The sequence below is a fragment of the Dromiciops gliroides genome, chromosome 2 (assembly GCF_019393635.1).
Source record: "Dromiciops gliroides isolate mDroGli1 chromosome 2, mDroGli1.pri, whole genome shotgun sequence".
Classification (NCBI taxonomy): Eukaryota; Metazoa; Chordata; class Mammalia; order Microbiotheria; family Microbiotheriidae; genus Dromiciops; species Dromiciops gliroides.
The window spans coordinates 609,160,571-609,187,545 of NC_057862.1; the positions used below are offsets into that span (position 1 = coordinate 609,160,571).

Below are 26,975 nucleotides of genomic sequence, written 5' to 3' on the forward strand. Positions count from 1 at the left end.
AACCTTTCCCAATTAAAAATGGTCTCAACTCTCTCCTACCTTTCCTAATGGAGATGATCCCTAATTCATCACTGCACATATCTACATGCATACATGTGTGTCAATATCTATCCATATCTTAATGCCCTCACTATATTTAGGGTATATATGTATGCATGTATATGTGTATGTCTTTACATATATGTGTATGTGTGTCTCTACCTTTTACCTATACCTGTATATACCTTTAATACCCTTATGAAATAGAGATAGAATATGCATAGCTATTTGCATTTTTTTCTCCCCCATTAGAATGTGATTTCCTTGAAGTCTGGAACTGTTTTTGCCTTTCTTTGTATGGCCAGTGTTTAGCACAGTCTGGCATATGCTAATAAATGCTTATTGATGAGTTGATTTCTTCTTTCTACAACAGTTCCTCATTACCAACCATATGGGAATGGATTTCTAATAGCTTTTTCTACCTCCTCTCTCTTTTTCCTGTAATCTGTCTCTCATAAGCTTCCAAAAAACCCTTCCTCAGTTCATAGGCTGGTCAGAGTAGCCTTCTCAAAACACTCAGCAGCTCTCTATTGCATCTTGAGTTGAGATTTCAAATTCTTTTTCCTGTCATTGAACACCAGCTGTCCCCTTTCCCCCAATAATATGGTACTGCCCTATCTTTCTAACCATAGCCTATATTATTCTCTCCAGTGAATTCCATACTTTAGCCAAATTGTACTACTTTTTGTCCTCCAAACATTTCCTGTGATCTCACACCTCTAAATTTTAGCTTTTTCTTTCATTTATACATAAATACTCCCTCTTTCCCCTTCTTTTTTTTTTCCTTTTGAGTTCCTATTTATATTTTATAGCTCAAGTTAAATATCTCCTTTTCTGAGAAATCATCCCCGATTCCCTCTATGGGTAATGGCTTTCCTCCTCTGTTTTAAGTAAAACTTAAAAACACAACAAAACAAAAACCCCAAATAAATAAGCAAAATCATCAAAACTTGCATGTATTTGACCTGTAATTCTGTGTATTATAGTTGTGTCTCTTGTCTTTTCTCTTCTAGATTGTAAATTCAATGAGTCAGGGATGATACCATGTTATGGTGTTTCCCCCCTGCCCTTAGCACAATTCTTTCTGTACATTTCCCACTTCGGTCAATTTAATGAAGCATTCATTAAGTGCCTACTGTTCTGTACTAGGGACAGGCTAGGCTCTTAATAAGTATTTTTTTTTTTTAGTTTTCAAATTTTAAAAGAAGTTTTATTTATGTCTTTTGTTTAAACTCTACTGTTATTTCTAGATACATTCCCCACCCACAAAGAACTCTCCTTTGTAACAAAGGAAAACCCTGGAGCAAAACCAGCTGTTAAAAGGACAACATTCCATACTTTGTAGTCCTCAGTGCTGAGAAGAGGAGGCTAGTGGGTTTTATCAACTCTTCTCTAGAGCCAAAATTGGTCTTTGTAATTAATCATACCTATGTGCCTTTTAGTGTTGTTTTTGCTTGCATTACGTATGTAAGGCACTGCTTTTTAGTGTAAGCATTTTGGTGACTGAAAAGGGCAGGAAAAGGACACTTGTGTATAAATGTACTGCTTAACTACAGCATAGTAGTTGTCTACCAGCCCATTTGCGTGTGTCTCTTGTCTGAGGAGTTGTAAATCCTAGAACTGTTTGGGGACTATAGGAAAGTTGTTTGTGGTTGGTTGATTTGTATTATACCTGATAAAATAGTGCGTTGTGGTTTTTACAATTCAGAACTTTAAAATGGGTGATGAGGACTCATGACCAGTACTTGATTTGAGATTTGCGAGGGATGGCCAGATGAAGATTGACATTGGAAATGAGAAGAGAACAGAGAAAGAGCCAGGGATAGACACAGGAAGTGATGGTGAAGATGCTTGCTGAAATTGACAAGGAGCTGTGTGTAGCTGATAGGCTGGCTTAACAGCTAGTAGGGGTGGCTGTTTGTTTGGGGGGCAATGCCACAGTTGCAAGAAACTGGTTGGAAGAGAGCAAATTCCTACCCTGTGATTAGTATCCATATTCCACAGTTCCTTTTTTTTCTGGATTTGGAGAGCACCTTCCATCATGAGTCCCTTGGAACTTTCTTGTACCATTGTATTGGTGAGAAGGATCTAGTCTATCACCTAGATTGGGATTATTGCCCTTTATTGTCACCTATAGCCTGAGAGAGGGAACATTTCTTAGGGGTTGGCTTATGTTGCTCTTTACCACCTTCCATGGATTGAGAGGGAGAAACAGAGGGGACAATACAGGCTTTGCATCTACTTTTTTGTGAGTTGTACCTTTTGTACATGAGACGTGGTTTTACTGTAAACTTAGTAGAGGAAACAGAACCCAGTATTTGATAAGAGCCTTGAAGGGAGAGGCTACATGATCCTATTGCTAGCCACAGTTTTAAAAGGAGAACCTTCTCTGAGGCCCAGGGCAGATGTGAGGAGCTTTGCAGTTCTATCACTAAAAGAAATTTCTTGTCATTGAAATAGATTAACACTTTCTTAGTGGCCTGCCAAGGGTGGCTATGAGCTAAAAGAACTCAATACTGCTATTGTAGCCTGAGAATAGCAGAGAAATTGGCTTTGCCCTTAAAGAGATCTGTAAGAACTACTAGGGGAGCAGTTAGCAAAGAAGTGGTTTTGCTCAACATGTTCCCTAAAGATACCAAGAAAATAAAGTTGGCCATTCCAAACTCAGGAGTTTCCTTACTCATAAGCCCCACTGCCAGACTTCTGTGTGTCTATCACTCAGTCATTCATTAAGTACCTACTATTTGTCAGGCATTATGCTTAAGAAGTGGGTATACAAAGAAAGATAAAAGACAATTCCTGCTCTCAAGGAAGTCAAAGTGTAATGGTAGAGACAACATGCAAACAACTTTATATAAACAGGATAAATTTTAAATAATCAACTGAGGAAAAACATTTCTCTCCATGGATACTTAATACATTGGTGGGAAAGTGTGACCCTGTTCTAGAGAAGAACTATTATATATTTATTATTCCTGCTTTTGCCTTCCAACGTATAAAAGTTATGATGCTTTTGCATTATTTTTGTTTGTTTTTTTGCGGGGCACTGGGGGTTACCCAGTGACTTGCCCAGGGTTACACAGCTAGTAAGTGTCAAGTGTCTGAAGCCGGATTTGAACTCAGGTCCTCCTGAATCCAGGGCCAGTGCTCTATCCACTGTGCCACCTAGCCACCCCCTGTATTATTTTTTAGTAAATGCTTGATGTTTAAGTCAGTATTGTCATTGTGGTCAATTTTATATAAATTGAAAGCATTTACCAGTAGGGACTCTGGAGCTATCTATGGTGGCAAGAAGTAGGAGTGTACTCTACCTATACCTATACCTATAGCCCTTAGAACTCAGAGAGTATGAGTTATAGTTATATCACTTCATTACAAGTCTTCCCATGTTTCATTGAATTCGTTTTCATCATTTTTTAAGTTATCAAAAGTTGTTGTATTACCTTTAGATGCCATGTTGTCTTCATTCATGCTCTTATCAATGGTCACAATCTGTTGTTTATTTAAGGTACTCTCTTGTCTCCACTGTAAACAAAAGAAAGTTTCAATTCTCCTTGGACTGTCAGGCACCTCTTCCCTGCTTTTCCCCCCTCCCCATGTCATGTTTTGAAAAAATTAGCCCATTCTTTTAAAAACTTTATTACTATGGAATGTGCTATAAGAAACGACGAGCAAGAGGAGTTCAGAGAAACCTGGAAGGACTTGCATGAACTGATGATGAGTGTGATATGAGCAGAACCAGAAGAACATTGTACACAGCATCATAAACATTTTGTGTTTATCAATGGTGATAGACTAGATTCTTCTCACCAATACAATGGTACAAGAAAGTTCCAAGGGACTCATGATGATAGGTGCTCTCCAAATCCAGAAAAAAAAGGAACTGTGGAATATAGATGCAGACCAAACCATACTATTTCTTTTGTTTTTGGTGCTGTTGTTTTTCTTTTCTGAGGTTTTTCCTTTATGCTCTGATTCTTCTCTTATAACATGGCTAGTGCAGAAATATGTTTAATGTTATTATACATATATAACCTATATCAGATTACTTGCTGTCTTGGGGAAGTGGGGAAGGGAGGGGAGGGAGGGAGAAAAATTTGAAACTGGAAATCTTATAAAAACAAATGTTGAAAACTATCTCTACATGTAACTGGAAAATAATAAAAATACTTTTATTTTTTTAAAAAAAACTTTATTACTAGCTCTTATCCCTAAAATGTTATGAAAATGAAAAAAGAACCTATATGTACAAAAATATTCTTAGCTGCTCAAATTATAACAGAAAGTATTGGAAAAAACTTATGTTTCTAGAAGTTGCAAAGTAACTGAATTGTAAATGAATGTAGAGTTGTATATTCAGACCTGTGATTTCTGGGATAGTAAACACTTAGCCAGGAAACTTTGTCTACAATGAAGTTTAGCAGGTTTTCTGACAGCATGGTATTACACAAAAGTTATTAACATAGGTCCATGAATTTGTTTTTTTAAAATATTTTGATAACTCTCTTTTAGTATAATTGGTTTCCTTTGTAGCTCCAGGTATTTAATTTTATGCATTTAAAAACATTATTCTGAGAAGAGAGCCATAGGCTTTACCAGATTATTGCCAAAGGGGTCCATGACACAAAAAAGGTTAAGAACTTTTGGTGTGTAGTAGTTAGTGATCCAGTCTTAGTTAGGACAGATCCTATCCCTGACAAATGTGTGAGCTTGTGAGCTTGGGCAAGGTATGTTATAATTATGCAGTGCAATATAATTTTGCCTCAAAAAATGAAGCATCCAAGGAAATAGAGAAAAATAAGTAATAGGAAGATGGGGAATATAGAAAGATAAATGATAATGTAATCAGCAGAAGCAGATTACATAAAAGGTGACTATGATTATACTCCAGTACTTAAAGGAAACATGGTAAAATTTATATGAACTGATGCATAGTCAAGTAAAGAAAGCAATATGTGCACAATCACTGTAACACGGTAAATGGAAAAAACAACAAAAACCATAACCACAAACCCCAAAATAGAATGCTCTCTAATTACAGTGAACAAGCTTGACCTTGGAGAAGGGATAAGAAAATATACCCCTTTCACTTCCTTGTGGAAGTGAGGGATGGTGGGTATGTACTATTGCATATACTGTTGAATTTGGTAATTTTTACTGATTTTTTTTTCTTTATAAAAATTCTTTGTTATAAGGGATGACTCATTGAGTAGGGCCAGGTGGTAAAAGAACATACTTAGAAATTAATATGATGTAAAAACAAAAGATATAAAATTAAGGACCTAGGATCTGAACCTGTAATTTCATTGGTAGAGAGAACTTCCAGATGAGGAAACTCCCTTCTACCAATGTATCTTCATGACAATTTATAGATTTTATAGAGTTGCTTGGGGCACTTAGAGCTTAAATAAAATATATGAATAGTTTTCAGATGGAATTTAAATAGTTTTGCACATAATATGAATTCTGGCAAAGATTTTGTTATTGTTGTCCAGTCATTTCAGTTGTGTCCAACTCTTTGTGACACCATTGGGGTTTCTTGGGAAAGGAGTGGTTTTCCATTTCCTTCTCCAGCTCATTTTTGTTTGTTTGTTTGTTGGTTTTTTGGTTTTTTGGTTTTTTTTGCAGGGCAATGGGGGTTAAGTGACTTGCCCAGAGTCACACAGCTAGTAAGTGTCAAGTATCTGAGGCCGGATTTGAACTCAGGTACTCCTGAATTCAGGGCCAGTGCTTTATCCACTGCGCCACCTAGCCGCCCCCTCCAGCTCATTTTACAGATGAAGAAATTGAGGCAAAAAGGGTTAAGTGACTTGCCCAGGGTAATACTTCTATTAAGTGTCTGAGGTCAGATTATAACTCAGGTCTTCTTGATTCCAGACATAGCACTCTGGCCACTATGCCACTATGCCTCTGCCATAAATATAAAAACTCAATTCACCTTATAAAAGATATAGGATGATACCTCACTTATATAAATTTGATGCTTTAATGGACAGTGAAAGTTATTTTATTTACTAAAAGCTGGAAAAATATGAGTCTAGAGAAGCATAGCCTCAAGGACATTAATTGCGATATTGGAATTTGTTGAGGACTTTGGAACCCTAGGACTCATACACAAATAACTTTTTAAGAACAAAAAAGGTAAGAACGTACAAAATTAAAAAAATCATACAACTGTTTAGAGACTGAAGGGGTTTTTTTTTTTGTTTTTTTGTTTTGTTTTGTTTTGTTTTAAAAGGACTATCAGTTTCCTAAGGAAATTTGGACAGTTTAAAAGTGATTCACTAAGAGCCAGGAGGCTCTGACTTAACCTGTGACAGGAGTTATAGAAAATAGATGAGATTAAGGCTGAAGATTGAAGAATGTGATGAAGAGGAAAGAAATAGTGGGGTTCCAAAAGTGGTTTGAGGTCATCATTCAGCTGAAACTGCTTCAGCAAAAGTACTGACAATCTCAAAACAGCCAACCCCACTGGCTTTTTCTTGGTCTCCATCCTTCTTGACCCCTGTGCAGCCTTTGACATTATTGAGCTCCCTCTTCTCCTTGACACTTTCTCCTTCCTAGGCTTTTGGGACACTGATCCCCCACAGCTGACTGCTCCTCAGTCTCCTTTGCTGGATTTTCAACTGTTCGCTCCCACTAACTTTGAGTGTTGAACGGTGCTTTAGAAATAACCCTGTTGAGGGGAGATATATTCCCCTGGGCTCTCTTCTCTTCTCCCTCTGTACTGTTTCATTGGGTGATCTCATCAGCTGCCATGTGTTTATTTACCATCTCTATGCTGATGATTCTCAAATCTGCTTATCTAGTCCTAACCCCTCTGGGGACCTCCAGACTCTCATTCCCAGCTGCCTTTCAGACATCTAGAATTGGACATCCGGTTGCATGTTTTAAATTTTACATCTTTTAAGAATTTAAAATGTCCATTGACATATCCCAAACTGAACCCATCCTAACCCTTAAACTTTCCCAGATTCCAAGTTTCCCTATTACTGTTGAAAGCACTACCATCCTCCCAGTCCCTCAGGCTCACAAAAGTGTCATCCTTGATTCTTCATTATCTCTCACCCTCCATATCCAATCCGTTGACAAGATCTATAGATTTTTACCTGTGCACCATTTCTCAAGTATTCCCTTTTTTCTCTTCTGATATCATCACCACCTGGATCCAGGCCCTCATCTCCTCATGCCTGAACTATTAAAATAAACTGCTGGTGGGTCTCCCTGCTCCAAGTCTCTCCTCATTTGAGTCTTTCCTCCGTTTAGCCAGCAGGCCCTACCACATCACTCCTCTGACTTGATCAATTCCAGCATCTCCCTACCACCTCCAGAATTAAATTCAGTATCCCCTGTTAGGTGTTCAAAGGCCTTTATCACCTATGCCCCATACAGGGAACACTCTCCCTCCTCATCTGCCCCTTCTGGCTGCTTCCAAGCTTCAGCCAAAATCTTACACTCTACTGGAAGCCTTTCCAGATCCCTCTAGTGCCTTCCCTCTATTGATCACTTCCTATTTGTTCTGTATTTAGCTTGTTTGTCCATATTTGTTTGCGTGTTGTCTCTTCCCCCATTCAGTTGTGAACTTCTTGATGGCAGGGACTATCTTTTGCCTTTCTTTGTCTCTCTGGTGCTTAGCAAAGTGCCAGACATACAGTGGGTGCTTAATAATGACTTATTGACTGACTGGCTATCTGACTGTTTGAAGAAACCCAAAGCAAGAGCAGACAGCTGTTAAGAAGGCTTTAATTGCCAGTTCCTGATTGGTCAAATCAATACTATTTCAGTTCCCACTTTTGTCCTTTGGTACCATTTAGAACTTAAAAGAGGTGAAGACTCTTAGAAGTGCATTTTGCTTTTTTCTTACACCACCCCCATTCGTCTTGCCTAGAAAATAAACCTAAGTTGTTGTGAGCTCTTTTTAAACATTTTTAAAAATTCATTTTAAACTTAAATACAAAGCAAGAAAAGAAAAAAAAAAGAACATCTCCACATACATAGCAGAACATAAGAGAAGATTCAATATAAAACAATAAACTTATATTTCAAGAAAACCTATGTAATAAATACTACATGTTGTTTTCAAAGCTCCCCAATTTTTCTGTGCTTCCTTTTAGGTTTTCTTTTAGTTGGGATTTTTTTTTTTATGGGGCAATGAAGCTTAAGTGACTTGCCCAGGGTCACACAGCTAGTAAGTGTCAAGTGTCTCAGTCCAGATTTGAACTCAGGTCTTCCTGAATCCAGGGCCGGTGCTTTATCTACCGTGCCACCTAGCTGCCCCCTTAGGTTTTCTTTTGTTCTTTGCTGTGCACTTTTTTTTCTCTCTCCCCCCCCCCACCTTAGAGAAGGCTACAATTAAACATGAATATATATATATATATATATATATATATATATATATATATATATATATATATATATATATATACACATACCTGTAAACACACACATATACGTATTTACATATACACATACACACATATATGTATATATATATAAATAAAACCATACTATGAATATTTCTATTTGTCAGTTCCTTCTCTGGAGGTGAATAGCATCTTCCTTCATAGATCAAAGTCTTTACATATTTTTTTCTGAATCAACCAGCTCATCATTTCTTATATCACAGTAGTATTCTGTCACAATCATATACCACAGCTTATTTAGCCATTCCCCAACTGAAGAGCATCTATTATTTTAACCAGTCTGATAGGTATAAGATGATATCTCAGGTTGTTTTAATTTGCATTTCTCTAGTCAATGATGATTTAGAGCTTTTTAATATGATTATATGAAGTTTTTATTTCTTCATCAAAAAACTGCCATTCATATCCCTTGACCATTTATCAGTTGGGGTATGACTCATGTTCTTATAAATTTGACAAAGTTCTTCATATATTTGAGAAATGAGACCTTTTTTAAAAAAAAATGAGACCTTTATCTGAAAGGTTATCTTTGAATATTTTCCCCCAATGCTCTGCTTTCCTTCTAATCTTGTCTACATTGGTTTTATTTATACAAAAACTTTTAAATTTAGAATAATCAAAATGATCTATTTTACACCTCAACCATGTTCTCTATATCTTGTTTCTTCATATATTATTCTCCTATCTATAAGTCTGATAGGTAATATGTTCCCTGTTCCTCTAATCTTTTTGTTATATTTCTCTTTATATCTAGGTCATATGGCCATTTTTACCTCATCTTGTTACATGGTCTAATATATTGGTCTTTGCCCTATTTCTGCCAGAATGCTTTATGTGAGCTCTTTTCTGATTGAATAATGTAGTATCTTGATAAATGAAGAGCTGGGAGAGCTGATTTGTATAGCCCAGGGGTGGCTAACATGATGAACTTTTAAATTCTCTGGCTTTAAGAAAATTGCTATTCAGATTAAGAGGTAGCATTTTTTACAGTGCTGGCTTAGGAGGGAAGAGAATTTACCATTGAGAAGCAGCAAAAAAGTAATTAGCAAAGAAGTGCTTTCATGTGGTACAGATGTTTCTGAGTGTGTGTGTGTGTGTGTGTGTGTGTGTGTGTGTGTGTGTGTGTGTGTGTGTGTATCAAAGCCTGAAGTTTAGATTTATGAGTTACCTGGCACACATGGGTATTTCTCCTTCACATACTACCCTACCAGTTTCCTGTAAGTTTGTGCCCACTGTTCCCCACGGGTACTGAATACAATGGTGGGTGGGTGTGATTTAGGTTTGTATGTTGGACATATTTTACTATTTATGTATTTTCTGACCATATTTAAGTACCTGTGGTATTATTATTATCATCATTACTGCCGAATGATTAAGATCTAAAATTCTGATTATTGTAAGTGGCTGGTTAGGTATATTATGGGGGATTCAGTAGCTAGAGTGGTAAGGGAGTAAATTTCCTCTCAAAAGTGTTATCACTGGGGCAGCTAGGTGGCACAGTGGATAGAGCACTGGCCCTGGAGTCAAGAGTACCTGAGTTCAAATCCGGCCTCGGACACTTAACACTTACTAGCTGTGTGACCCTGGACAAGTCACTTAACCCCAATTGCCTCACTAAAAAAAAAAAAATTTTTTTTAAAGTGTCATCACTAAGTTGGAAATTTTCGTGGGATTGTGTTATGGTAGTCTGTCTCTGAGAGCCTGTACTTGTTGATGTAAGGACAGGTTGGAGTGAAGGAATCACTCACCAGAGATGGAGTAGGTCTCAACATGTCAATGTGAGATATATAACTACCTATGAGTGAATTCCATGGCAGCAATATTTTTTTTAATTCACAGAAGGGAACAGAAGATGCTTTGGAGGGAGACACAGATAAGCAAGATAGCTTTGAAACTATGTATTGAACATACTATGTACTTTAAGGAAAAACAAGCTGGGGCAGCTAGGTGACGCAGTGGATAGAGGACTGGCCCTGGAGTCAGGAGGACCTGAGTTCAAATCCAGCCTCAGACACATGACACTTAGTAGCTGTGTGACCCTGGGCAAGTCGCTTAACCCTCATTGCCTCACAAAACAAAACAAAACAAAAAAGAAAAAACAAGCTGGACATAATATTCATATTTTCATGGATAGCCCTCTTTCTGTCCTTTTTTGTACTTGGAAATGTTGGTGTTAAGTTCAGAATAATAACAATAACAACAAAAGTTTTTTTTTAAAGCTCTGAAGTTTTCCAGAGAGAATCCTACTATCTCTTCTTCTAGTCTATTCAGATCTAATGCATTGTCCATTTACAGTGTCTCTCTGAGATAGATGTGCTCATTGGCTAGCTCAAGAAGTTGTCTATACTATGTATTATAGTATTATAATACTACACATTACTATGTAATGTATTATATTCTGGACAAGAAGCAGCCTTTCTGTGCTTGGTTTTTACTGTATGGTTTTCTTGAGGTCCTTTAAAGCATTTTGGATCTCATTTAGCAGGTTCTACTGTCCCAGAGTTTGATGCACTCACCACAATGTCATCTGCAGAAGAAAAAAACAACAAAAAAACCCAACGATGTCTCATGGGCCTCCCAATCTATTGGGAATTCTTCCTTTTGGATCCTCTGTTGGACCTCTTATGGCAATGGCAAACATCTTTGGCAAGCATATATCTTCTCTATGATTGACTGAAGCTTTTCTTCAGAGAAGATAACTAGATGGTGGAAAACTGAAAGAGCGACTAGTTTGATGTCCTCTGTAATTCAGTATTCAATAGATGTTTGATGACTTATTGACAAACTATGTCAAATATAAGAGGAAATTTGTTTCCATGACCACTCTTCACATTTCAAAGTAGAGCAGAAAGGGGACTTCCAGAATAAGGCTTTCTGTTCCCTTCATTGGGCATAGTATATTAACATCAGATGAGTAATGTGGGAAATTCTACATCTGGGAAGCAGCCCCTCAAGGGGTGCACAAAGTCCAGGAAAACCGCGGATATTCCCAGAAAATAGGAAGGTAAATGAGGAGCCTGGGTAGAAAACATGGTCTAAGTTTCTTTCCTTTATTATTCTGTTGCCAGTTTGAACCTAAGCAACAGAGTGGTTTGTATGCCCTGCACTTCAGCCCAAATTGTCAGGGGCACGGATGCCCTGTGGAGGGTAGGATTCCAACCCCAGGACAACTCAGGCCTCTTCTTCTATGTCTTAGTCCAATGAGAATCAGTCGGTGCTCATTCTGTAACGCTGGTCCAGAAACAGAACTCGTGAAAGGAATCTATGAACATTCCAACTGCCTTCCTGAAGGGATTCCAAATTCAAACTTATTTTCATTAGTTGATTTTATTGGTTTGCATTTGAAATCATCTGTTTTGAAACTTGTTTGTTTGCTCTGTCTCATTGCTTGTCGTCTTCTTTCTGTTTGGGGGGTATTGTTTTTCTTCTGAGGGGCTGCCAGTTTTATCACTAAGCCCTATTTCATTAGCCCTGGCATGCTCTGAGCTCAACATCAGCTCATGAGAGGAGGTCTGACTGGGCCTTGAAGCCAGGCTTGCTGCTCTGACTGGGGGCCCTTTAAAAGGTCAGAACATCAGGAATTGCCAGATTGGGATTGTTTATTGAGTTGCCATTTGAAACACCTACCGAAAGCCTCCTGGGGCCTTTGGCTCTGGACATTTATTTCATCAAGTGACCAGGTTGGCAGTGTTTCCGCTATGGTCTGTGGCTAAGACGTGTATTTTTCGCTTGGGCACTGGCGGCTCTGTCGCTGCTGTTTGCCATGCAAGGAGCCTCTCTTTTATGTTACCAGCTTTCTATCTATGTCCGTCTGTATTTCTTTCTTTTGGTTTCTCTACCTGAGCTCTTTGAGACTAATATTTGGGGTTTGGGGTGGAAAATATCACTTTCATTTTGACTCCTCAAAACAGACTTCCACAAATCATACTTTATTTCTTTCCAATTCTATTTTTCATTAGGATGCTTCTCACAAGCAACCTATGAATGAAAACCTTTTCCTCTGTGCCAAGCACTGTGCAAAGCCCTAGGGATACAGATAGAAAAGGAAGACATTTTGTCCCCAAAAAGCTTACATGTTTCTGGGGGAGTTGGTGCATAAAGGGGAGGGTGTCTTGGTCTATAAAGTCACAGGAGTGGTGAATGGAGCCCCAGGGTTGTTGATTTAACACCAGTTCCAGAAGTTAATGCTTGTATTGATTGGATTACCATGGTTCCCAGGCCAAGATGTAGAGAATGTTAGTAGAGGGAGATGGCAAAACTAGGCAGCTAAATATAGTGGTCCTGTGAGTTTCAGGTCACACAATCACTTACCAGTCAGGACCGTTCAGCTCCTAGTGAAGAACTTCCAAAGCTGAGTTGATGACAGTAGTGGTATGCACATTATTTGGGACAAAGTAAAATAATTAAATATATTGACTTATACAATAAGCCTTGCTACCATTTTACATTTAAAAAAAAAGGTTTTATCTATTTAATTAATAATATATATTGTTAAGGGCTAAAATTCTAGCCAGTCTATCTAAAATATCTAATGAGTGGTCGCCAATAAATTATAAGCTTTAGCAAGAGTTAGACTTTTAAGCATTTATTAAGGAGAATAAGAATTTGGTAAAGAGAGAAAGAAAGGCCTACATTCATTTATCTATTAAAGAGAGAGCACATTTCTAGCTCCTCTCTCCACCAGAGTCCACAGGAAAGAGCCCTGAGTCAGAGCGCCAGGCTCCCCCTTACCACATTAGATGGTGACCAAAAAGCATTTCATAAGGAGATATATGAAGTTCTCCTCTTGGTCTACTGCGTAGATAGAATAATGCCAATGGTAGAACATCAGGCCATTTCAAATGGGTTTCAGTACATAATTTGCCAATCATACTCTTAAGCTCTTTATTCATACGTTCAACCTGGCCTGAACTCCAGTTTTGCAGATCAGAATCCAGCTTCCTCCTGATGACATCTTACTACTTCAAGAAGACAAGAGAACTCAGAGACTTTATATGAACAGTTTTGTTTTGTTAGTTTTTATTATCTCCTTCTGTTATTATATACCATCTGTAACATGTACTCTCTGCAGAGGCCCTCCCTCTGCAAGACCAATGTCAAAGCGTCGTGTTCATGAGGAACTGCCCCTCTGGACAAAACTTTTCTCTCTCCTTTTTCTATATTGATATTAACATATTATTAGCTAGCATAGGATATTATTTTTGGCTGTTTCATTGAGCAAACTCATTCGTTTTTCAAATGAAACAAAGGGGGGAATGTGGTAAGGGGGAGCCTGGCGCTCTGACTCGGGGCTCTTTCCTGTGGACTCTGGTGGAGAGCGGAGCTAGAAATGCGCTCTCCCTTTAATAGATAGATGAATGTAGGCCTTTCTCTCTTTCTTTACCAAATTCTTATTCTCCTTAATAAATGCTTAAAAGCCCAACTCTTGCTAAAGCTTATAATTTATTGGTGACCACTCATTAGATGTTTTAGACAATATAGCTAGAATTTTAGCCTTAACAATATTTAACCTATATTTATATATACATGTATATTTAATATATGCAGTCACTTGTTTTACTTGGTTTGGCACAAGATTTTGACAAATATTCTTTAATTCTTCATCATGAAGTCATACTTTTATCACTTTGGCTATTAAGGATACCTTTGATGAGCAGGTTATTTGTTGTTGTTATTGTCAGTTGTGTTTGGCTCTTTGTGACCCCATTTTGGATTTTCTTGGCAAAGATACTCAAGTGGTTTGCCATTTCCTTCTCTAACTCGTCTTACAGATGAGGAAACTGAGGCAAACAGAGTTAAGTGACTTGCCCAAGGTCACATAGCTAGTAAGTATCAAAGTGATTTGAATTCAGGAAGATGAGTCTTCCTGACTCCAGGCCGGTGCTCTATCCACCATGCCACTTAGCTGCCCCATTTGATGAACAGGACATCTTTCTCTGCCTAGCCTTGATTCTAATCCATAGCCTTTCATTGAATAGGTTTTAAATAGGGTGAGTCCCTAGGTCATTGGAGCATGTCAGCTTCTATCTCCTAGATACATTTCTTAGTCTCGAAGTGTGGAATGGTGCAAGGTTGTGTTGCAGTATTCTATTTGTGAATTTCTGTAATTGCGGAAGTTTGACTTTTTATTATATATTTATCAGAGTTCAACATACCTTCAATAGGGATAAGACTTCTCAGCCTACTAGATGTAAAAAAAAAAAAATTCCCAAATTTTGGTGGGGTTTGTAGGTTTTATAGTCTGATGAAGATTTCCAGATCTTACAGGTTCACCTTGGGCATAGTTTTTAATGGAAAAGTGAGTTTCAATAGTAAAAACTATCTTTTTCCAATTTTAAATACTCCAGTCTTTTTATTATCTTGTCTATGGCAAACTTACCCCTGCCCTTTGTAACAAAAATTAAAGGCTGTTGTTTTAAAAAAAAAAAAAACTAAAAACAAAACTGATCTCACTGTTTTTTTCACTTTCAAGGAGATAATAGAGTATTATAGAAAAATCACATAACAGTTCCTCTAGCAGCCAGGCCCTTCTGAAGGGTTTTGCTTGTTGTCTGAGGCTTAATTGGGTAGTTTTGCAAGTTTGTCATTTCTTGGTACACTGTATAACTTATCCTGTTCCACTGTGGACTTAAATAATCATTTAAAAGCTTACCCTCAGTCATAGCTAATAGTCATATGAAAATGCTCTAACTCACCATCAATTAGACAAATGTAAATTAAACTACTTTGTGATGCCACCTGTCAATTGACAAGCATGACAGAAAAAGAAAATGACAAAACCTGGAGGGGATGTGGGGAAAAACAGGAACACTAATGCACTGTTTGTGGAGTTGTGAACTAGTCCAGCTATCCTGGAGAGCAATTTGGAACTATGACCAAAAGGCTATGAAACTGTATATACCCTTTGACCCAGCAGTACCACCCACTATTAGGTCTCCATACCAAAGAGATTTAAAAAACACACACAGGAAAAGGACCTGCATATGCAAAAATATTTATAGCGGCTCTTTGTGTGTGTGTGTGTGTGTGTGTGTGGTGGCAAAGAATTATAAATTGAGGGAATGGCCATCAATTGGGAAATGGTTGAACAAGCTATGGTATATAATTGTGATAGAATACTATTGTGCTGTACGAAAGGATGAGCAGGATGGTTTCAGAAAAACCTGGGAAGTATTATATGAACTGATGAAAAGTGAAGTGAGCAGAACCAGGAGAACATGGTACATTATATCTAATCATTTAATTGTAGCATTTGAAGTGAAACATAATTCTGCTTATTAAGAGTTCTTAGAGGGGGCAGCTAGGTGGCACAGTGGATAAAGCACCAGCCCTGGATTCAGGAGGACCTGAGTTCAAATGTGGCCCCAGACACTTGACACTTAATAGCTGTGTGACCCTAGGCAAGTCACTTAACCCTCGTTGCCCACCAAAAAACAAACAAAAAAGCCCCCAAACAAACAAACAACAATATACATACATGTATATATATGTATATATGTGTATATATATATGTATATATATATATATATATATGAAACCCTCATTGCCCCTCAAAAAAAAATGAAGAGTTCTTAAAATCATTATTTATCTTCCTGTATTAATCTGTTGATTATCTCTGAGTAGTGAACTTGTATTTAATTAAATGGCCAAAGGAATGGCCTTAGTCTTCTTTGTTGTTGTGTTTTTAAAGACTTCATTATCAGATTGATTCAAGGAGATCTTATGGGTATAATTACCTATTGATTCCTCTTCCTTTACAGAATGACAGGGAGAGAATTTTTCTCTCGTTTCCCAGCACTTTATCCCTTCCTTCTCAAGCAACTGGAAGTTGTGGCCAATACTGTGGATAGGTAAGAAGAGGGAGGGAGGGTGTGTGTGTGTGTGTGTGTGTGTGTGTGTGTGTGTGTTTTGAAAGGGTTGGGGAGGGAAATGAAATGGAGGAAGTGAGTTATTTTGTTAAGTGGTCTCTCTCATGAGGGAAATCAGATTCTGAATCTCACTTTAGGTGGCCAAGCTGCATTAAAAAAATAAATCTATCAACTCTGTAGTACTGAATTTAGAATCAGAAGACCTGGGTTCAAATCAAAACTCTGCTACTTTCTTTTTGACCTCAATCATGCCACCTGGTGAAGTAGGCCTTTGTTTCCTCATTTATAAAATCAGGGATTTAGACTCGTCTCTAAAATCCCTTCTTACCCTATATATTATCAATGCTCCTAGGTATCGTACATTACCTTATGCCACCTTACTTTATGTAAATAGATGTGTTAAAGAAAATTTTCACATAGGTCAGTTTTGGGGGGTAAACTTAGTCTTATATACTAATTGTAAAGAATACTTTTTAAAAGAATGGCCTGCTCAACTCTTTCTGTAAGTCAGAGATTGTTTTCAATGTAAACAACTGTCCCAACCTATTTGAATCATAAATAGGTGTTTTTATATATGGAGTCTGCTTAATGCAGAACTATATATAATGTACATATAATTTAATTGCCACAAGTTCAAGCTGTGGGGCATTGACACTAACCATTGGCTAACGACAATACGTGGGATAATCTGATGATCACTTATGCTCACAAATAGCATCACTTGCTCTGTCTGAGCAAAAGGAGAGATATAGCCAAGAAGGAAGAAAGGCAGGCCCATAAACTATGGCACCAGACCATACCAGACTGTGTGGGAAGCCTTCATTGCCTCTGGCAATGTGTTAGCAGGGTCACCTTAGATTATATATTTGTTAAATTTGTCATGTGTTTCCAAATCCTATAAACATCCTGGCCCGAACTTCAGGTAAGGTATCCATTGCCAGGGAGGAACACATCAAAGAGTTCAGTTTTGCTTTTATTTAGAATTTGTTTCCATGAGCTAATTGTTTTTTTATGAAGCGCTTCTAACTCTTAGCAAATAATAATGTGTTTGTCTTTTCACAAATATATTTGAATTTTAGGAACCAAGGAATTAGGCTCAGCCAACATTATACCAGTGAATAGTTATAATGAATAGAGGAGGTCCTAATAGAATCCATGATAGCTTTGGTCATTGGGTTGTAAGCATAAGTTTGATTCCCTGAACCACACATAAAGTTATGATAAAAATAATAACTGACATTTGCATAATACTTTGTAGTTTTCAAAGTGTTTTACAGATGTTTTTTCCACGAATGAGAAACTCTATCTCCCAATTCTGAGCATTTTCTCTGGCTGTTTCCTATGCTTAGAATGTCCTTTCTTCTCATCTCCTGCTGCTGGCTTCCTGACTTCTTTAAGTCCCAATTAAAATCTTACCTTCTCTAGGAAGCCTTTCCCAGCCCCTCTTAATAACCTAGAACCTTCCTTCCGTTGATTATTTCCGGTTTCTTCTGTGTCTGGCTTGTTTGTACATGGCTGTTTGTGTGTTTGTATTCCCCCCCCCCCCCCCCCCCCCCCCCGCCTTAGAATATGAGCTTAAGAATGATGCCTGACTTTGGCCTCTCTGCATCGTCAGTGCTTAGCACAGTGCCTGGCACACTGTCGAGATTTGATCAGTGTATATTCACTGACCGATCCTCACCACAATCCCGTGAGTCATGGCCCCATTTTAAAGATGAGGAAACTGAGGCAGAGATTTGCCTAGTGTTGCACAGCTCGTAAGTCTCTGAGACAAGATTCAAACGGAGGTCTCTCTGAATCCCACTTTGATGCTATCTCCACTGTATCTCAGAGCAGCTGTATTTCATATATCCATGCACTCATTCCCTGGTTATTAACATCCACCCCGTGCAAGGCACTGTGCTAGGTACTGAGGGAAGTACAAAGGTGAATAAGACACGGTCCCAGGCAGCTAGGTGGCGCAGTGGATAGAGCACCGGCCCTGGAGTCAGTAGTACCTGAGTTCAAATCCGGCCTCAGACACTTAACACTTACTAGCTGTGTGACCCTGGGCAAGTCACTTAACCCCAACTGCCTCACTAAAAAAAAAAAAAGACACGGTCCCCATGCTCAAAAAGTTTATCACCTAGGACTGTAGCTGAAGGGAAGGCATGTTCACAAACTATAATGAGACACATCTATACGAGCCGTAAGTAAAATGTGATAAAAATTCATATGTGAACAGTGGACACGTATATACCATTTATGAAACCACTTAAACTCTAAACTGTGTTGGAATGCAGCAGTCTGCTTTACAAAGCTGAGATATCTCTGGACTGTATTTAGAAGTGTTTAATTTTCTTCATTTTTTTTCTATAGTGATAGCAGCGAATTGAAACTTCACCCAAACCTATTTCTCTTGTTGCTGATCTTGGGAAGACTGTACCCCTCCCCTATGGATGGTACTTCCTCAGCACTCAGCATGGCTCCCTTTGTCCCCTTCATCAGGAGGTAAGGCTTCGTTGTAATATTTAAGGGGGAGGGGTGCGGAGCAAGAGGGTTTACTTTGATCTTATTTTAAAGGTATTAGTGGGTTCAGATCAATCAGTATTCTGTGTCTGAGGGTGGATTTGAACTCGGATCTTCTTGATTCTAGGCCCTACCCAAGCTGGCTCCATATATACCAGGCAGCATACTAGGTGCTAGAGATAGGAAATCAGAAAAAATAGATCCTGCCTTCAAGGACCTTTTTCCTATTAGAGAGACATTGTGTACACCCAGAAATCAGCTGAGGGTAAAGACAAGGCAGATTAAGAGGGAGCACACCCCTTCTGGCTGGGAGGTTGGGGTTGGGAAAGACTTCATGGAGAGGGGGTGCTTGAACAAGAATGGAAGCCACACTGGCTAGAATGTGGAAGGGGAAGGGGGAGTATGATAGATATTGTGAGGCCAGGAAGAGAGGTTAGGGCCTGATCAGGAAAGGCTTTAAAAGCCAAACAAAGGGTTGGGCATTTGATCTAAGAGTCGCTAAGGACCCTTTGGAGTTGGAATAGGGGAGTAACTTTCACTCACATCTTTTGGAGTAAAGTTTGGAACCAGGAGAGGTCTTTTCTTGTCCTGGATCTAAGACTAATAGGCTGTGTGACCTTGATTAAGTGGCTGAGATTGAGATGGTTTTAGACTTTTCATCTGTAAAGTCAATATAACAGGACAAGTCTTATTGAACAAGTGAGGGAGGCTGTATTTCTTTTTGTCTTTTTTAATTTTTGTGGGGCAAGGGGGTTAAGTGACTTTCCCAAGGTCACACAACTAGTAAGTGTCAAGTGTCTGAGGCTGGATTTGAACTCAGGTCCTCCTGAATCCAGGGCCAGTGCTCTATCCACTGCACCACCTAGCTGCCCCAGGGAGGCTGTATTTCAAGTATTATTCTTATTTGGGAACAGCTAGGTGGTGCAGTGGATAGAGCACTGGGCTAAGCATCAGGAAGGCTCATCTTCCTGAGTCCAAATCTGACCTCAGATACTTCCTAGCTATGTGACCCCAGGAAAGTCACTTCACCCTGTTTGCCTCAATTTCCTCATCTGTAAAATGAGCTGGAGAAGGAAATGGCAAACCACTCTGGTATCTTTGCCAAGGAAACCCCAAATGGGGTCACAGAGAATCAGACACAACTGAACAACAAGAAATTTTTTATTTTTAAGGCAATGTTGGTAATGGTCATTCAGGAGTAATTAAGGGTCTGGATATCTCTTGGGAAATTTTAGAAATAGAGAGAAAGAAATAGGAATTAAAATAAGGCTTTGTGGACAGAGAGAAATAGAAAGAGATGGGTTTCTTTTGCTGTGTTTATTCCATATATGGTTTTCTTTTTATTCCCTGAGGGTCTTAGAAAATACAGTGCCTATCAGTGTGGTCCTTAGCTGTAGGATTCCAGGCCTCCACAAATGAGCCCCCAAAGCTAATGAAAACGTTTTGTGCAGCTTTGAGGAAGCTCCCAGTAGATCTCGAAGTTGCTAACATCCTGCTTAGCCCTCCACAGTGCACTCACTACTCTCCTGTTTACACAGCTGACCAAAGCTGGACGGGGTCTGGGACAGAAGAATCAAAGTACCAAGCCAGAGAGCATGCCTTCTCTTGATTATCTCTGCCCTTTTCCTGGGCTCTGCTTTCTGGTTTCATGGAGCCACTCAGTTCTTAAGCGGCGGATGATGAGAAATCATTAAGAAATGAAATCAGAGGCAAGTGACCGCTGTCACCCTCTGCTTGATGCATCCCCTGACCTCGTCAGCATCATCTGAACTTGCATCTCAGATGACTCATTTACCCAGCTTATTGGTTTTTGCTTCCCAAAGGGCGAGTAATGTCTGAGGCCCACTTGCTCAGCACTGGGGTGATTCATTTTAGGAATGTGAATGGCAGATCTTACTTGGAGGTTCCCCTTATTAAAACATGTACTTTCATTATTAACTTAAAAAAAAAACCCACCTAAGTAAAAGCACAAAGGGAAGCATGGGAAAAAACGTGTGTACAGTCACAACGGCATGGAACAAAGATAAGAATTAGAACATTCTATTAGTTTATGTAGAGAACATCTAATTCAAGGAAGCCTTTTACTAATCTTTGAGAAATGTAAACACTGTACAATGCATCCCATATGCCAGAAATTAGTCCTTAATTGAAAATACCTGCTATATGAAATGATTCCTATTTTATGTGTATTCAGAATACTCAGCCTCTCTCCTCATTCTCCAGAAAGAAAACTTAATCATTAACGATAATAATCATAGTTAATATTTATATAGAACTTACTCTCTGTTTATGTAGTATATTATATTCATATAGAACTTACTATATGTTGAGCACTGCCCTGAGTACCCTGCAATTATTATCTCATTTGATCCTCACAACAATTCTGGGAGGTAGGGGCAGCTAGATGGCGCAGTGGTTAAAGCACCAGCCCTGAATTCAGGAGTACCTGAGTTCAAATCGGGCCTCAGACACTTGACACTTATTAGCTGTGTGACCCTGGGCAAATCACTTAACCCCCATTGCCTGCCAAAAAAAAAAAAAAACAATTCTGGGAGGTAGATACTATTGTTACACCCATTTTACAGGTAGGTAAACTGAGGTTAAGTCACTCACCCAGGGTGTCATAGCTAGGATGTGTCTGAGGTCTGATCTGAACTTGGGTCTTCCTGACTCCAGGCACTATGTTCCATCCGCTGCACCACCTCGTTGCCCTATCATGATCACAAGGACACCGTGTTTCAGAGTTGCATGCTTTATTACAACTCGGCTTCTCATTGAATTGTTTTGAAAAATGAAAACCCGTCACTTAAGTGAGACATCTATCTGTTTTAGCAAAAAAAAAAAAAAAGACTTCCCTTCATAGCACCCTTGATATTAATAAGCTCTAGAGGTGGAAGGGGTCTCACTGAATGCACCCCTAGCCCAACCTTATTCATTTTGCTTATCAGGAAAACTGAGGCTAAGATAGCTAAGTAGCATGGCTAACATTCTATAGTTAGTACCAGACTTGGAATTTGACCCTCAGTCATGTGACTTCAAACACAGGCCCTCTTTGGCTGCACCAGTCCCTTCCCTTTTGGGAAAAGTTCCCTGGAGCCTGGACAAAGGCCAAATTACAGTCACTTCCCTAGTCAACAGGCACTGATTTACTGAGTGTTCCTTGTGTGTGCCTCCCATTAATGTCATCTAATGTGAGCATTGGAGGAGAAATATGAAAGAAATATTAATCATGTTAGCTCCTGTCCCCTAGGACCTCTTGATCTACCTGGGGACATTAAGAAATGATCGTCTTTACTTTCCAAAAAAAAAGGTAGAAACAAGTTCAAAAGGCTATAAGAAACTGAGGTTCTTCGTAGGAAGGAAACCCAGAGGCACAGGTTCATGCTCATGTGAAGGCACAGATTTTGGATTCTCAAAAAGCTTTTTACTGATGAACAAAATGAGGTGGAAGGGCACCCTTTATTTAAAGAAGAGTGAGCACATAAGTCACCTTTCTATAGTGTTGTCAGGAAGTCCTGACCCAGGCTGCTCCCCTGGGGGTTAAAGTTTAATACTGGAACAAAACCCTCATGGAGGATTTCACAGTTAACAAAAGGAGCTTGATTGGGCAGAGGAAGGATATTCAATAAGGATGCCTTGTTGATTCAGCTTAGCCCAGCTTCTGACTTGCCTGTGGCAGTCCACAGGTCAAGCATCAGGAAGGAGCAGGAGCCCCTGGTGGCTTTTTGGGTACAGCTGACCAGTAGGGGATGTCAACAGCTTGAGCCCGTGGTTCCCTGAGCCAGTTAAATCTCTAGGACAATTTCACTACCTTTGAAGGAAAAGAACTAGATCAGCCCACATGGATGGGGACTCTGGCAGATAGTACTCTGACCACATCGTCCATGGGAGCCAAACTGCATTTTTCAATTCATCAATAACTTTTAGCCTCCTGAATGAGATAGCAGTCTGAGTCATCACACGAGGGCCTTACACTCTCTATTCACCTAATCTTGGTGAGCAGTGGACACCTAGTAGAGAGCTATAATCTCATAGCCCACTGCTAATTCACTCTACTAAAAGATAATACTTTTTAGCTACCCAGAGAGAAATAGGATAAAATCTTCAGTCTTTTTTTTTTTTTAAACAATAGTGAGGATATATTGTGTTCATGTCTGAACTCTCTCAAGCCTAGTTCTCCTTTATGACCAACAGCCTACACTTCTGGCCAAGATTAGAGGGACATTCCATGACCACTGAGCATAGCAAAATGAACCAGACTCCATGGTGATTGAATCTATGGTCTTAGCCACCATGTTCTAACCAGCTGAGCTAACTGCCTACAGATGTGTGTTGGTCTATGGGATATGGTTCCTTTGAGGTGCATGATGTGTGAAGAGAAATTGCATGAGAGCATCTGGCAATCATACTGAGAAGCTCAATGATTTGCTTCATCTGAGGATACAATAATTAATGATGTTTGATTGTTTTAACCTAGGATTTGTGTATAACGCAGTTTGCCGTTCATGACCTACGTGCAGATACCACACACACATACATACGTGCATAGAAACACCAGGCAAACTTCCTGGTGACTTTTAGCTCCCGATGTCTGATTTTTACTTCTGTCTCTAACTTTCTTTGCCCCAAACTTCTTGGGCAGATTTGAGTAGCTCTTTCTGGCCAAAGGGAAAGGTGGGGAGCAAGGACACCAAGCCAGTTCACTGTCTTGTCTCAGAAGTATTCTGTTTCCAGATGGATTGGGATGTTGCCTCGTGTGAAGAACACATTGAATTCTGATGAAAAGAAGAGTTAGTCACATAGGACAGTGTGTAGGTCTTTCCCACATTTTTGTGACTTCCTGGTCAACGTCTCCAACGTCTCCGTATCAGTCAGTCAGCAGGTTTTTATCAAGGACCTGGCATTTAACCTGTACTGTGGTGGTTGCCATAGATTCAAAGGGAATATACTACTGGGATTATAAGCGGGTGCACACAACATCCACAGATAGATAACTAATGGAAATACTCTCTTTGGAGGTAACATTTTTAGCCAAACTTGAATATGAAATACAAATCCTGTCTTCTCCATGACGCTTTGGCTGATTCTCCTGATCCGTAATGATCTTCCTTCCTTCCCTCTCCACTGAACCCACAGTGCATGTTGTGTCATGGCTTTCTGTTGCTCTTATTCTGTCATCTTTTGTACTGTATATATTGGGTTGTTCATGTGATATATCACCTTCTGGACAAGAAGCTCCATGAAGGCAAGGGATTGAAGCTTCGCATCTCCCCAAGTACAGTGGGCTGCCCATGAGAAATGCTTAAATGCTCACCAAATTTTAAAAAACTTCCCATGTGTGGGTGAACAAATTGATTGCAAAGTATACACTATAAATCCCAGCGGAATGTAGACTCCCAGGGCTAGAGCTGTGTCACTTTCCACTTTCGCATCCCCAACTGATTGTAGATGTTAAATAAATGTTTTCTTGCATTTTATCCTGTTGGGCTAGGAGGCACCTTAATGAACTCATTAAACAGTAGGCCTATCCACAGTGTTTTTGTTTTCGTATGATAATTTATGTAGTTGGAAGAGTTCTCATTAGGCTTGCAGACACTAAATAGAGCTGAAGTGGAATTTTCCATCCAGTGGGAACAGATCAAAGGTTGAACAGAAACTCTGCCTTAGCTGCACAATGAGAAGAGGATTAAATGCTCTAAGAATAGATTTTTGGTTTCTTCTTGGTATCACACACTCTCACCTGCTACTCTTCCCCTTCTTTACAAGCCAACTTCATTTTTTCCTTCCAGTGTCCTGTGCTTGGGAATTTATCTACTCGTCTGTTGGGTTTTAGACTGTTCAGATCTTTTTATAAATTCATTGCATTCATATACTTTTCTAAGTGAAAGGGAGCCTACAGATCATCCATTTTTTCTGTCTTGTGTTATGGAGAAAAGCCCAAGGTCATTAAGCAAATTAGTGACAAAGGTAGGGAAATGTATAGCCCCCTCAGGCTGACACCCTAGGCAGGTCTTCATTAAACTAACTACAAGGGGAGTGAGATTGGAAGGATCCCAGTGCTTGTCCCATGGAGGCATTGAAGAACCCTGTCCTTCCCTTGCTTCCTGATGGCTCAAACCAGAGAAAACCACCCTCACTGCCTTTCCTTTATTCCTTTTTCAAAGACTGCCCAAATGTCCTTTTTAAATTTGTAAATGGATTTTCAGTATATTTTCTCTCCGATGTCTTTCAGTTATTGTTCTCTTGAAATAACTTCTCAGTGAAATCTGCTTTTCTTCTCTCTGACAAATATCAAAATACAAAGAGCAGAGCAGTTTTCATTAGACATATGGCAATGGAAATCAACAAAGGAAACCTATACTATGGAAAGATCTCGAGCTGAAATATGGAAATCAAGCTGAACATCAAAAATTATAAAACATGTGTATCTTATATTTTTAAAGAATTTCATGGGCATCTTCTGATTGCATTACTCATGAAAAATAACAACAAAGGAACAAAGTATGGGTCCTTCCAAGAATATTGTATTTAAAAAAGAAGAATATCCTATTGAGAAATAATACAGATTGTGTGTGTTTCCCTTAGAAATTACGCAATCCAAGAAGTCATTAGTTTTCTCCTCACTCAGACTGCGACTTTTAAAATTAATTAATTAATTATTTTTAAATTTCTTTTTCTTTTTAAATTTTTTTTCAGACTGTGACATTTAAGGAGTTTTTCTGGTTGCCAAGGGTTGGCATTTTTGTAGAGGCTAGTGCCCTCAGAAGTTTCTCATTGCCAATTCCTACTCTTGTGGTAGTAACGCGAGGAGCTCTCTCTTTTAAGGGAGCACATCATCTTTGTTATCTGATCTGCCTTCCCAGAGTCCCTTAGAGCTGAGCAGGAAGCAGAAATTGCTTTTCAGAGGGGGGAAGTGAGCCACAGAACAGTTAAACGGTGTTAGAAAAGAGGACAGTGCCTGTGTATCTTTCTCTTCTCCCTCTCTCCCCTCCACCTTCTGAAGCCCTTTCCTTTCCAACTTTATTCCCACTTTTCCCTAAATACATCTATACTCCAGCGAATATAGTCTACTCATGGTTTCACAAACTCTTGACCACTGTCTTTGCTTCTGTTGTACTTCCTTCTTATGGCGTTTCCACTCTCATCTCTGCAAATCCAGTCTCCTTTCACAAGGTACCTCGAATCCTGCCCCTGCTTGCCAAAGCCTGCCTTGGCTGACTCTAGTGCACATTAATCTCCCTTTTCAGAACCACTATGATACTTAGTGTTCATCTTGATACTTGCTATTGCAATCAATTATATGATTATTTGATTAAATGTTTAATGTGTTTGCTATTATGATTTATATATGTTAGCTAGCATTACTATTATATATGTATATCTAGAATATAGTAATATATGTATACATATTATATATATGTATAATATACATATAATAGTAATTTTTATATAATATATAATAGTAATTCACATATATATCTATGTTAGTAATGCCTATTCTATATTATCTATATAAATAGTAATAATAGCTTACATATAGTGTGCCAGGTACTGTGCCAAGCGTTTTACAATTATTATCACTTATTTAAAATAACTGTAGACAGGGCAGCTAGGTGGCGCAGTGGATAGAGCACCAGCCCTGGAGTAAGGAGTACCTGAGTTCAAATCTGGCCTCAGACACTTAACACTTACCAGCTGTGTGACCCTGGGCAAGTCACTTAACCCCAATTGCCTCACTAAAAAAAATAAAATAAAAATAACTGTAGACAATATAAAATACTTGGGAGTCTACCTGCTAAGACAAACCCAGGAACTATATGAGCACAGTTACAAAACACTTTTCACACAAATAAAATCAGGTCTAAATAATTGGAAAAATATCAATTGCTCATGGATAGGCTGAGTCAATATACACTTTTTATCTCATTTGATACCTCACAATAGCCTTGGGAGATAGGTGCTATTATTATTCCCATTTTGCAGATGAGGAAAGCAAGGCTAACAGAATGAGTTTCCCAGGGTCACACAGCCAATATCTGAGGTTGGATATGAAATCAATTCTTCCTTACTCCATGCCCAGCACTCTTTCCACTGTGCCTCCTAGCTAATACACACATGTATACACACATGTGCATAC

General features: G+C 38.9%; 1 protein-coding gene across 2 annotated transcripts in view; it reads left to right on the top strand.

Annotated features, from left to right (window-relative positions):
* Positions 1 to 26,975, top strand: part of THADA (THADA armadillo repeat containing) — a 458,536-nt gene that overhangs the window by 183,965 nt on the left and 247,596 nt on the right. For both annotated transcript variants that reach the window (XM_043990158.1, XM_043990159.1), the window contains exons 27-28: positions 16,223 to 16,312; positions 18,689 to 18,820. In XM_043990158.1, coding sequence (XP_043846093.1) covers positions 16,223 to 16,312; positions 18,689 to 18,820 — 222 coding nt within the window. The remainder of the gene's footprint in view (positions 1 to 16,222; positions 16,313 to 18,688; positions 18,821 to 26,975) is intronic.